The 14,130-nt window shown below is 41.1% G+C and overlaps 1 protein-coding gene across 1 annotated transcript in view; it reads left to right on the top strand.

Annotated features, from left to right (window-relative positions):
- The window catches only part of LOC122798354 (serine/threonine-protein kinase OSR1-like), a 2,305,884-nt gene that overhangs the window by 1,928,128 nt on the left and 363,626 nt on the right, over positions 1 to 14,130 (top strand). Inside the window, exon 16 of the mRNA XM_044067206.1 lies at positions 8,694 to 8,762. Coding sequence (XP_043923141.1) covers positions 8,694 to 8,762 — 69 coding nt within the window. The remainder of the gene's footprint in view (positions 1 to 8,693; positions 8,763 to 14,130) is intronic.

Below are 14,130 nucleotides of genomic sequence, written 5' to 3'. Positions count from 1 at the left end.
ACATTTACAAAAAAAAAGTACATAGGTGAGTATATATAGTGAATGCAATGGAGGCATACAGCGGGTCACTTATATGTAGTCAGTCTTCAAGGGGGTTTTTTTGCAGTTGCAGAGAGGGTTAGCATAGAGGTGTGAATTAAGAAGGCCCTTGAAGGTGCTTGTGTGACTTTGTTCAGGTGGGAGGGTGTTCCATACTTAAGCAACATCATAAGAGAATAGGGCCTCCCCAGCACTGTTATTGCATGGGTTGATTTCAATCAGGTTTTTGTTACATGAACATAGTTTCCTTTTGGGGTTGTGAAAGTTTAGTATGTCAGCTAAGGCACGGCTCTTCCCTGGATGAAAAAGAATTTGATGGGCTATGATCAGTTGGTGGTAGCATAGGAGGTTTGGAAATTCAAACCTGTGCAGTTTAATTAGGGATTGGCAGTGGTGGGAATGTGATCTATTATTAGCAGCGAACTGAGCTATTTTATTGTAGCATGTGGAGAGTTTGTTCAGGTTAGTTTTAATGTTGGTGAGGACTGGAGAGGCGTATAGTAGTGTTGATAAGAGATGAGTTTTGGCTATTGTTCTAGTTTCGGGGGTTAGGAATAGTATGCAAAAATATAGGCAACCAAGTTTTTTATGGACTTTAGAGATAGTTTGGGGTACGTGCTTGTTGAATTTAAGTTGTTGATCAATAGTGATGCCTAAGAGTTTGGCCTCAGTTACTGGGGTGATGAGGGTGCCATTGGTTGACATGATGGTAAAGGTGGCGGAGGAGTGATTGATTGGATGGAATAGTATTAGCTGTGTTTTTTTGAGGTGTAGTATTAGGTGGTAGTTGTTTAGCCAGTTCTCTACCTCATTGAAGGATTCCTTGGCTTTACTTTGTTGTAATTGGATGTTTGGTGCTGAGCAGATTAGAGTAGTATCATCCGCATACTGGACGATGTTGGCTTTAGTGGTAGCTAGGTGGAGATTATTTGTAAATATGTTGAAAAGAAGGGGACCAAGGATTGAACCTTGTGGGCACTGCATGTGACAGGGAGTTGGGGGGATAGGGAGTTGCCCCATTTGACAGATTGTGACCGGTTGTTTAGGTAACTGTAAAACCATTTTAGGGTGGAGTCATCAAGGTTAAGTTCTGCTAGAGAGGTGAGAAGTCTGCTATAGGAAACTGTATCAAATAGCTTGGATAGGTCTAAGAAGGTGGAAGAGACCAGCTTCCCTTGGTTCCTATGCGAGTTTATGGTATTGGAGAAGTTAATTAGAGCAGTGTTGGTGCTATGGGAAGGTCTGAATCCATGTTTGGTTTTAGTTAGAAGGTTGTTGGTTAACAGATGGGTAAGGATTTGGTGGTGGATATATTTTTCTAGAATTTTTGAGAGGGGTGATAGGATAGCAATGGGATGGTAGTTGGAGAGGTCAGTAGATGGACCTCCTTTGTGGAGAGGGATGATATATGAGGTTTTCCATAATGAAGGAATGGAATGCAAGGAGATAGATCTGTTAATGAGTAGGGAGACTGGGTAGACGATGGCCTTGGATGCAATTTGGAGATATTGAGCTGGGAGACTGTCAGCAGCTAGGGTGGTAGATTTGAGTTTAGCTAAGAGATTTTGAATGGTTGTAGTTGGAACTGGGTTAAAAGTGGGAGGGGTGGAGTTAGTCTGGTAGTTTAAGGGTTGATTTTGGGTCATGGGTGATATTGCACTTACCAGGTTCAGTATTGAAGAGGTAAAGTAGTTATTAAAACTAGAGGCTATGTGTGGATCAGTACCTGTGATATCTGGGGGTGGTGTGGTAGCTTTACCAGGCTGGAGGATGTCGTTCACTGCAGCCCATAATTTCTGTGGGTTGTTATGTTTACTTTGTAGGGAAATATAGTAGTGTTTCTTGTCCAACCTAACCTGCTTTTTTGCTTTATTTCTGAGCTCAGCAAAGCTTTGCCTAGTTACGGGAGTTTTGTATTTTTGCCAAGTTATCCAAGCTTTGTCTCTAGTCTTGAGTAAGATTTTTGTGGCTTTGTTTAACCAGGGGGGGCAGGGTTACTTCTCAAGCTTATAGTTTTTAGTGGGGCTGGTTGGTTTAAAATCTCAAGGAATTTGGCATTAAAGTATTCTACTGCATTATCCAGGGGAAGGGTTTTTATGGGAGCCCAGTCACAGGATTTTAGGGCTACTGAGAATTGTTCTGGGGAGAAGTTTTTTTGGGAACAGATTTGTAAGAGAGTGGGGGTGTTAGCAGATTTTATTTTGTGCCAAAGGAGAAAGGTTGGGTTATGGTCACTGAGAGAGTTGGGTAGTATTCCAGATAGGTGGGCTATATTGGGCTGGTTAATCAGGGTCCAGTCTAAGGTGGATTCTCGTTTGGTGATTTTGTAAATTCTTGTGGGTGAGTGTATGAGTTGTATGAAATTATGTAGGTTTATGTGGTTGGTGGCTATGGGTGAGTGTATAGTGTTCCAGTCTATGTTGACATCACCTAGGAGTAAAGTTTCTTGGGACAAGGAGTAGGAAGCCCAGTGGAGTATAGATTCTAGTGTCTTAAGGTTGTCTGCTGGTGGTATATAAATGCTGAGTAGGTTTAGTTGTTTGTGTTGGTTTAGTAGGATTTTGGTGAATAGGGTATCGGCAGTGTTGAAATCTGGGGTTTCATTTTGAAGGAGCTGGACTTTTAATTTGGATTTGTAAAGAAGGGCAATGCCACCACCTTTTCTGTGAGGTCTATCAGCTCTTAATATGTTGAAGCCAGGTGGAGTTGTAGAGTTATCTTTAATGTGGGGTTTAAGCCATGTTTCTGTAATCACTATAATGTCTGGGTTGTATACAGGGATAATTCCATGTAACTGTTCTATTTTATTTATGATACTGTGAATGTTTAGGTTTAGAATGAGTAAATCAGTGGGTTTATGCTTAAATGGGAGGTTGGGGTTGGGTGTGGTATGGGTGTTATATGTTGGGCCAGGGTTGGGGTGGATATCACCTCCTAGTAGTAGTTGGGCTGCAATGCTGGTAATGGTTTTAAGGTAGAATACAGTTAGGAAGTGGTATTTGAGGCTGGGGTATTTTTTGGATTGTGAGGAGTAATGGATAGGAGAGATGAGTTGAAAAATTAAAGGGTAAAGGATAACTGGATGTGCGTTTGCAGGTATGAAGGGATGGTTTGTGGTGTATGGTAGGGTGGGGGATTTGATACAGTGCATAGTGTTAAGTGGATGGTGATAAGCAGTAATAAAGGAGAAAAAGTAAAGACAGATGGGTAGGGAAGGCAAGCGTAATGGGATGATATGGCTGTGGGAGTGTGGTGTTGGTGACATGGTGATTGAGTTATCTGTGTTGGAAGACTGTGGGTGGATGTAGACGGAGAGAGGTGGTATGTAGTTTTGTGGTTTATTGGAATAGAGGTTGTGGTGTGTTTAATGGAGTGATGGTGCAGTTTAATAATAATCAGTATAAACAAAATATTTTAAGATATACAGTAACGTCAGACAGAATACAATAAAATAAATGTTACAATGTCAAAATAGATAAGATAGTATATGCATTCAGTAAAAGTTTTTTTTTTCTATAGTCTATTCAGATACACTTAGAGTACTAACTTATACAACATGAACAGAACTGTGCCCTAAACAATCTATCATAATTCACAGGAAAAAAACTACAGCAGATCCAGTACCAAGTTATACATTAAATATAAAATAGCAAAAAAACTGTCAAGCAAAAATACAAAAGCATGTAATCAAATATGTCAATTCCGCTAGAGTGAAAAACTCTAAAACTCCACTGCAATAATCACAAGTCACTGACCCCAAGACCCTTAGTTAAATCAAATTAAAAATATCAAAAGACCATATAGCCTATAAATGTCAGTTTTAAGTGTTTATAAAACAAACCGACCTGTAAATTCAAAAATACCAGAAACTACTTTGGCATATATATCAAAAATATTTATACACACCCATCTTATATAGTCTGATGTGCACGAATACAAAACAGTGCTGTCCATTGAGTAATTAGAACAAACTTCCATATCTATAACATAACTTGTCTTAAAGTTTGTTCACATACCTAAGATCCCATATATTTCCCAACAGACCATCAAACATACAAAAATCAGTAAGTTTGTTGCTACTACTTCTGACAAATAATGCTTACAAAAATAAGATGTTAAACCAAACAATCCTAAATATATTTTAATTTTAACAATGTTGTTAAATAAGTGTCCATTATAAGTGAGCTGTAGTTTGTATTAAAGTTTGTGGATGCAGGGCCCCAAGTGACTAAATATATGTTTACCAGAATTATCCAGATGTCAGCATTCACTTCTTCGTCTGTTGACTATATAACGCCACTATTCCAAACACGGTTTGTCCATATACCCTTGTTAGTCACTGTTCATATACCCGTTAAAACATTCCACAAATGAAAGAGCAGTTTGGACAGCTTATAAGTTGTTATACATAATTTGCAAAAAATGGAACTATATAAACACAAACTCCGCAATATGTTAAATGTTAGTGAACATCAAGCCCGTAAATCTCACAAATCTTACAGGCTTTAAAAACTGGCAATAATAAACCAACTTTTACATCCAGGTATTAAACAACAACATTTGTTGCTGTGTCAGTTCCTTGGCCTAACCAAAAAATGTCATAAAGATGTAATTTTTACTGTAATACAACTTTCATGCAAAAAAATAACTTGGGCCCTTTGTTATATTGCAGTGTCTGTTTGCCAAAAGAAAAACACAGCCCAGCAATGCATATAACTTAACGATATTATGTGGCCCAAACTCGCAAATGCAGTAGTGTCCCACTCAGTATAAATGAATTACGTGTTAGTCCACTACCGGCACCCTTCGCCTCATTGTAGAAGTAGAAAAATCAAATCTGGAGAGTTTACCAACTTCAGCAAATATCCCAACAATCCAAATAAACTTACACATCCAGGAGTTAAATGCTCATCGCCCAAACACCATGTTAAGTGGTGGCCTTGTATCATATTCGAGTATGACCATGATAAACAACAATGTTGATTCTTCTACTGGGTCGATAAAACTCAGTTCCATTTATGTACAGTGCTCGCTTGAACGAACCACTTCCTCACTCCTCAAATGACCAAACACATTTCCTGACAACGAGAACTCCTACTCCTCCTTCATTTTTCTCCTTTTCAGAATGCAAATCTTTAAGAATGAGGTAACAGACGGCCAAAAGAATCGCAATCACTGTTACTACTACAATGAACCAGAGAAGTGAACACATTCTAGGTGGCCATTTATTTTTCGGCAACTACACACCTGTTAGGTACGTTACAGAGCTGCATGTAGCAATGCTTCCATCTTCACTAGGCTGATATCTCAGTTCCCCGAGCTCATCTACTTCCATCAAGTCATTGTCAGAAGTCCTAAAACCGTGACCAGTTTTCCAGGTCTCTGATCCCACAGATGGCAGCTTCACACCATTGGCTCCTCAGCGAAGCTCATGCACCAAATGTCTTAACCTGTGGTTCCTCTCGTACTGAACAGGATTACTATCGCAAAAACACATCATCAGTAGGGTAAAACTAACCTGTTTCACGGTGTTCCCACATATCTCCCTGAAACACTTGTATGCCATATAAATTACACCTCCAACAGGCCAGCCTAAATTGTGATTTCCATTGAAGCAATCTTTATCCTACAGGTCATCTAGTCCATGTGCAAAGCCTTCCTCCACCCTACCACTCAAAGACAAAGTAGTTTTTGAGCTAAAAAACGTGCATTGTTTATCAGCATCAAACATTAAAATAATATTTCATTACTTTTAAAAGATTATGGAGAAAAACAGAGTTCAGTTTGGCTGCAACAGTTCATTTTCATCTTGTATTCATCCAGTCTGGCATTCTTGTACACATTACTCCCTGCTTTTTAGGCATTTGTCTTGTCTGAACTGTAGATGTTCTCGTCTGTCTGCTCAGATGTATAAAACTGCTTCAACTTATTCTATGCTGAAGTCGAAATCTTTCAATAGCTCATGTTCAGTCTTAGTCACTTCCAGCCATCCTTTTTTGTCCCACAACCTTTTGTCCGTGGAGTGTATGTCTTGTTTTAAAAATCATGTTGCACCTTTATCACTACTTATCACAAACTTTACTCTGAAGAGTCACCATACCAGTCTATCTGAGCCCTTAACACATCATGGGTTAAAGACACAAAAGTGACTCCGTAGTGAGAGAGACTCCACTCACCCAGCATTTCATGTGAATGTTTTGAAGAAGGTGCATCAGTCAGTTTGCTTGTAAAGTCTAAGTTTCAGATGAACGTGCAACTCATATGCAATTGAATGGATTTTTACCAGGTTTCAGAGGTTTAAATAAAATTGTTTCCTTTTTTTTTTTTTAAATAGAAATGGGAAGGATATCATGTGTGTGTGTGTGTGTGTGTGTGTGTGTGTGTGTGTGTGAGTGCGCGCGTATTAGAGAAACTGACAAAGGAAGATTCAGGAAACGTTCACAGTTTCCTAGAGGGAATTAAGCATGTAATGAAATCAATGTTTTACAGCTTGTAAAGCTATTCCGACCACATAGAGATTACAGGAGTTTTGAATAGTACAAGTTTAATTGTTTACATTTGTGTTAGAATATGTGAATATAAAAAAAGAACACTGAGCCTGGGAATATAAGAATCAGAATTGTATTTTTAATTGTTTGACATTGAAACTGAATGGCCAGCTCTAAATATGTTTAATGTTGCACTAAATCATTAGAAGAGCTTGTTTCTACTCTGTTTAACAGAATGATCTGATGTTGTCCTTTTCATTCTTCCTCACTTATGGGTCATGGATCCGACCCTCAGATCAGACTGTGCCGCACTTCCAAGACTTGGATACGAGTCTCAAGCTCCTCCCTCTTCCTATAATGCACACCATCCCCAACGCCTCAAATCTTGTTTGCCGCCATTGCGTCCAGACACAGATTTTTCAGAGTCTCGAGCAAGTTTCACAAGTTTGAGCTAAGTTAATATTTTTTGTCCAGATTTACTTTTACCCTATCCGTCTTCTATCCTCCATCTAATTTTTGACCTATTGATGGCGTTAGGGTCTGTTTCCTTCTGTTTTCTTCCTTCTGTCAGCCTGCCTGTTGAAGTCTCGTTTTTCTCTTGTGTTTTTTGTCATCTTTCTTAGCTAATTGCTAGTTATAAAAAAAAAATAAAAAAAAATGTTAGTCGTTTTTATGGTTTGCAGAAAGGAAGTAAGTTCCTTTCTTTCTCTTCTCCGTCTGTTTTTTTTTGACAGGAGAAAGCAATGTAAGGAAACCTACAGGATTCAAAAGATGCACTTCTTGTGTTCACAGAATCCCTAATCATCATCAAGCTGCAGCTAGCTGCAATGTCCAGTTTTCTTACTGGAAATGAATTCTTATCTCTGTCGACTTGCAGATTATGTACAGAATTTATAAAATGAGTTTTTCTTATTAGACCCCCTATGAAAGACCCTTCTCCCCTTTGGGATCTCACATTGGTACTTGCTGACCCAAAACCATTTGAGCCAGCAAATAATTGTGATACGAAGTTTCTTTCTTGGAAGACAATTTTTTGGTGGCTATTAATTCGGTGAAGAGAGTTTCTGAATCCCAGGCATTGTGCTTAGCCATTGTTTTCCATAAAGATAGAATATCACTACGGATTAACCCTTCCTTTGTAAAATGGCCATGGAAAGAAACATTAACCAAGCAATTCAATTGCCAGTTTTCTTTCCCAGTTTTACTAATAAGGGTGAATGTATACTGCATCTTCTTGACATTCATAGGTAACTACATTTTTATCTTCACAGAACAAATAATTTCAGGAAGTCTGATCAGCTGTTTGTATCCTTCTCACTTAAACGTTTAGGTTGAGTAGTTTCCAAAATTACTTTGGCCAAATAGATTACTGGCTGCATTTCACTGATTTATTCTCAGAAAAGTGTGGAATTGGCTTGTCCTCCTACAGCTCACTGTACCAGATCTATGGCTATTTCATCTGCTTTTTCTTCCAGAGCTTCAATTGATGATATTTCTGCTGCAGCCTCTTGGTCAAAAACTCATACCTTTGTCACACATTACAAATTGGACATTGTCACGAGAAGCAGGGCTTCCTTTGGCTCGACAGTGCACCGGCGCATAGCCTTCCTTGAGGGCCTCCCAGGAGTTACATAACTGGGGACTGTGACCCATAAGTGAGGAAGAATGAAAATGATAACATCAGATTTAGAAGTTATGTACTTATAACTTGGCATCTGTGTTGCCCATTTTCATTCTTCCTCACCTTTCCTACCAACCATCCTCCAGCCTTCTCACTTCTAAGAAGATCTTTTGATGATTTTGGAACCCTCAGTTTCCAGATTTGAGCCTCATTTCTTCTGTATCTTTCCTGCTTCTATAACTCTGCAGGCAGTAAGGGCATCAAACTCGATCTGAGAGGTTGGGGATGGTGTGCATTATGGGAAGAGACAGGAGCTCGAGACTTTGATCCAAGTCTTGGAAGTGTGGCCAAGTCAGATCTGAAAGGTGGATCCATTACCCGTAAGTGAAGAATGAAAATGGACAACACAGATGCCAAGTTATAGTAAGTACATAACTTATAATTTTTTGTCCATGGAGTACATGTTATTTAAAGCTGCATTTTTTGAAAATGCTTTTCAGTATTAAGTAAAATGTATTTTAACATGGTTGTGTTTCTTCTTGCAGATACAGCTGATGGTGTTTCTCAAGAACTTGTTTCTGCTGGACTTGTTGATGGCAGGGACCTAGTAATAGGTAATGAATGTTATCAGCAGTTGAAATGAGGTCTTCAGACAGATGTTTTACATTTGTTTCTGCCTGCTTGCTTCTCATGTAATGGTTGTGAACGCATCAGCATTCCATGGAATATGACTATTTTGACACCCCAGGATTTACTTGAAACCAGAATTCAATTTTTGTTTCTGATCCATTAGTTAGAATTGTAGGTGTTCATTGTAGTCCATGCTGGAGTACTGTGTCTTGGGAACAAAGTCTTTCGCAATTCTCCAGACAACTGATATCCTCAGCTGGCCTAAGTCAGGATGTCTAGGTATAAGGGGTATGGCAGCCAGTGCCATTTTCATTTCTTTCTTGCCATATAGTCCCATGCACAGGACTCTGTTCCTCAGTGCCATCAGTCCATTGGTCATCTTGAATCACCAGAGCAACACAGGTAAGTGTCCTGATGGGGGGAGTCTTCTTTATCTTTTCAGCTTATTGTATTTTGTTCATATTCAAAAAGATTATATTTGCCTTTTGTGTGGGGGGACCCCCCCCCCCAAAAAAAGAAATTTTTCACTCATATTGTTTCTCTGCTTAGGGCTTCAGCATGACTTGCCTAACTTGCCCGTTCTATGCTAGGTTTAATAGTAAGAGCATTAGTCCTAGATCCAAATCTTTTCAGCAGCACTTAGGTTCAGACAGAGCTGGGCCTTTACGCTCCATGACATCTGCTAGTTCCCAGGACATTGTCCCTAAAAAGTGAAAAGACAAATTCCCGAAGGAGAATGATGTTTGAGAGGCCGAAGAACATTTTGTCTGGCTCTCCACCTAGACTTCATATCTGAATCAGGTAAGAACCATTGAAGCCCCTTGGACTGACGCCTGTTGGACTCAAGTCCCCTGGCATGACCCCTGAGATGACCATCATGCCCTGCTCATCACATACCAACACTGGGCTGACAATGTTGTTTGAGTCTGCAGCAGCTAAGCAGGCTACTGCTTCGAATGTCAGAGTTTTGGTGACTCAGTGAGGGCATTATCCCCATGGTGACTGTAAGGAAAGAGTTACTTGAGAAATGAATTGAGGTCACTGTTGTCCACTAGTTATCTATGTCACATGTCTCTCCCTAAGCCCCATCCTTTCAAGTCCAAGAGTCAGGCAGGATTGCCCCAGCCAGTGCTATATTCCCTGCCTCATGCAGCCAGATCTCTCCATAGGATTTGGTCAGGCTGGCAGAGAACGTCATGAAGTCCAGATAACCCACTGTGCAAAAGGAACTTGTGCCAGGAACCTCCCATGGAAAAATAAAGGTACAGTTCCCCAGGGAGTTTTCCGATTTCTTGGAGTCAGAAGATGAGTAGCAGCTCACATATAATAGAGCGCCTTCCACATCAGACTTATGAAAACTTTGACTCAGTGACACCTTATTCTCTGCCTCACCCCCTGAGCATTTATCCTTTGGAGATGCCCTCCATAGAATGGGTGAGGCCTTCAGCTAGGAGTCTAGGGAATGCTCTAAGTCTCAAGCTCACTACAGAGAGCTTCTGAACCTCTCTGCCCATAGAACTTTGGCAATCCCTCCAATCTACTTTTCCTTGGATGATGTATTTTCAGACATATTGTTATAGCCAGACTCCCAGGTGGCTCGATTGCTTGCTTGGTTGCTTATCAAGCATTGGTTTTGAATGCATCAGCCTTCTACGGAATGAGTATTTTAACACCACAGGATTTACCTGAAACCAGAATTCCATTTTTTATCTGCTTCATTACTTAGACAAGTTTTAGATGTTCTTTGTAATCTGTGCTGCAGTACTAAGTGTTAGGATCAGAGTCTTTCACCATCCCCCAGCCAGTTGACATCCTCAGCTGTCCAAAGTCAGGATGTTGGGGTATAGTCCCACAAGAACATCTATAAAAAAGTGTGGTGGATCCTGCAGTGGTGTCTGCAGAATCCTCCAAAGGAGCTGTTGGAGTAGCACCCAAAAATCTTTTGTCAAATGATAGGGGAGAGCAGGTTGCTTGACTGATTTAGCAAGAAAACTTGCAGTTCAGCCACACTGGCCATGAGAGCTCTAAACTGCCAGTTCAGTATGTTCAAATACATTGAGGCAGTACAGGAACAGATTAAATCCAAGGCAGATATAGGGTTAGGAGCCCCCAAAGAGACTGATCCGGGAGATGTGTAATGTTAATCCATGAGGTGTTTAGACATTCACTCAAATGTGGCTATGGTGCATTGTCTGTGTCATGTAGGGCAGCTGCCATGGGGTTTGTAATGCAAAAATATGGCTCTCTGAGGACACAGCCCCTTTACGGCCAGGCTAAAGTAGAACTCCTGGATGCACCCTTATGTAAGGACCCCAGCAGAAAATCTGTTGGAGAGACTGGAGAAAAAGGGAAGCATATGAAACCTGTCAAGGAGTTTTTACCTGTCTCCTACTCCCAGTTATAACTGAAATTATCCTAGCAAATCCGAGCGCTTTCTGCCAAATCATGGAAAAAAGCAAAGAAACTATGAGGAGAAAGGGCCAGACACCAAGAGAAAGGACAAAACAAGACCCATTTCAGACCTGGGGGGATTCAAGCACCCTAACCCCCCCCCCCCAAGCAGCAGTGACTACATCCAGCACCTGCATCCCCCATCTCGAAGTACCACCTCAACCACCCTTTCAAACTAGAAGGAAGGCTTTTCCCCTCCTGCACTCAATGGGGAAAAAAAATACTCAAGACAGATTGGTCCCACAGATTGCGAAGGAAGGTTACTCGCTCCATTTTTTAAAAATTCAATGCTTTCTGGGCATCCATCCCACTCCAGTGCAACAAAAAAATTTGATTCCTACACTCCTACAGGACATGTTACTTCAAGGACCCATTGAAAAAGTGCCTTCAGGAGATGAAGGCTCAGGGTTCTACTCCCATCTCTTTGTAGCCCCCCCAGAAAAGATGATGTCATTACTTATCAGTGTTGCAGTATTCGTAACTCTTGGGACATTCTACTGTGAATAGCTGAATGTCTGGCCAGCATACCAAAACCTTTACACCTTCTGAACGCTGTACATCAGACATATGTCCAACATGCCAGGCATATAAAGTACATATGTGGCGTACGAGTGCCTAATCTTCAGAACTTCTTTGCTGCAAGTTCAGACACTACCTTTGAATTTGGTCTGACAGCCCTTCACACAGAGTTGGTTCAACTACTGAGCACTTCTTAAGGTAAGTGCCAAGTTTTAGGTGTCTTCCTTCCTTTTCCCTTAGTTTACTTGTCATCCAGGAAGGGAAAATGTGAGTGTGGGAGGCAGATTCCTCATAAATATGCACAAAACTGCCTTTTTTGTGTGGGTGCTATACACGGCCATATGCAGTGGGAGATTTGTCAGGTGTTTGTCGTAAGACACACAGCAATCATCTCTAGTCTTTTTTTCCATTTATTTGGAGAAAAAGTGGTGTCATGACAAAATCCACTTGTCCCAAGATTCAGCTTGTGCTTAAGAAAGCCAGAAAGGCACATACTGAACCTGCTGGCTGTCCAGCCTGCACTGGATGTCTCTAGGTTGGATGAAGAACACAAGGACCATCCAATGTCAGCTGTCTGCTATGACCCAGTTGGAGGATGTTGTGGAGCTGTGTAACCACACATTTTCTAAGGCTGTGCCTACGTCTGGTGCAGATGTGGAGGGAAAGCCTTGGCTAATTATTTCACAGTTGACAAAGGGGATTCCCCAAATACGCAAGAGGTGCCTGGTACCCTCACTGAATCTAGGAAGGGGTCTGAACCTCCTAAATTTGTTAAAGTGATGTTACTTTGAAAAAGAAGCAGAAGACTCTGCATGTGGTTCCTGTGGCTAAGGATCCCCACAAAGAATGGCAGGATTCTACTTGGGGGGGGGGGGGGGTTGAATGTTCTTATAGCTCATAAGCCTCCTCAAGGATTGTCTGTTCCTAAGTCTTCCACTTCTTCCAGATGTCCTAGGGACTCTGATTCTTCTGATGAAGAGTTAGACTGTGGTGAGGAGTCATTGGCTTACTCTACTTAGGTCCATTCTCCTCTTGCCCTGGGATCTGAAGAAGATGATTCACAGTCCTTCTGACTGTCCTGTGAAGGAATTGTCCTTTGGGGATATGGTGGTTTGTATGATGGAACAGTTTTAGTAGGACTGTTTCCAGGTTTCTGATGTTCAAAAAAGGTACTGTGAACTCTTTAAAATAGATTCTTCTTGTCCTTCTGCAGTACACTCCATGCTGGATGCCCTTTTGGATATTTTCACTGCAGCTTCTCAGGCGTCTGATGCTCATCCTCCTGTCCCTAAGAAATCAGATAGGTTCTGTAAAGCTGCTGAAGCTCAGAAGATTTGTATAAAAGCCCTTCCTCTGATCCTACTGTTATTTTTGTAGCCATTGATAAACCATCCAAGTTGCTGTCCTCTTCTAAGTTTTTGCCTTCTGATAAGGGCAGCTGTGGCATGGAGCAGGTATGGTAAAAAATTATACACCTCTGTTATCTTGGCCTTCAGTGCTATGAACTGCCAGACCCATATGACTAGATGTCTTTTGGCTCTTTCCCAACTTGAGGGATGCATTTTATTTGGGGAGGTGCTAAGACTTCTACCATTTCCCTTTTGAGGTATGTTTTTTCAGGTATCTCATCATTCTGTTAAATGTAGTTATGATGCTGCTGATGCCTCATCTAGGGCAGCTGCATCTGGATCTGTAATTAGAGGTATTCCTGGTTGTACCTCCAGGCCAAATTATTAGACCCCCCCCCAGCTCAAATCTCTTTGCTGCTGCTGAATTGTTTGTGACCTTTCAGAGTAAGGGCAAAGTTATGTAGGCTTTGAAACACATTTTTTTTCCTGTTCCTGTGTTTCAGAGAAATTATCCTTCTAAGCCTTTCTTTGTTCATAAGCAGCCTAAATCGCCTTCTAGGAGCAAGAGGGCTTCTAGGAGAGGTTTTCCAGACATAGCCTTCTCAGGATTCTAAGAGTCAAAAGCCACCTTTCTTTGACAAGTCTGCTTCTACTTAACATTCAGCCACTCTTACCACTCAGCCTGATTCCTCTGTCCCTCAGGTTGACTCTTTCTTTCCCTGTTTGGTAACAGATAACCATGGACTCTTTGGTATCTTCCATTGTCCAGAATGATTATTTTATGGTCAGGAAGTCCCTTCCTCTATTCTCAGGTCTTCCTCAGCCCCTTCCTTGTCATCTCCCAGGATCTGGTTGCACAGGGGATCATTCATCCAGTCCGCTTGTCTCAGCAGGGAACGGGTTTTTATTCCTGAATGTTTCTAGTTCCCAGGAAGTATGGGTTGTGGAGGCCCATTCTAGACCTATCTTTGCTCAACAGCTTTCTAAATTGCCCTCTTTCAAGGTGCTGTCTCTTCAGACACTTTTCCTCTGT

The sequence above is a fragment of the Protopterus annectens genome, chromosome 3.part1 (genome assembly GCF_019279795.1).
Source record: "Protopterus annectens isolate FY-2018-M chromosome 3.part1, PAN1.0, whole genome shotgun sequence".
Lineage (NCBI taxonomy): Eukaryota > Metazoa > Chordata > Ceratodontiformes > Protopteridae > Protopterus > Protopterus annectens.
The sequence above is the reverse complement of the archived record's forward strand: the minus strand, read 5'-3'. Positions and strand labels throughout refer to the sequence as shown.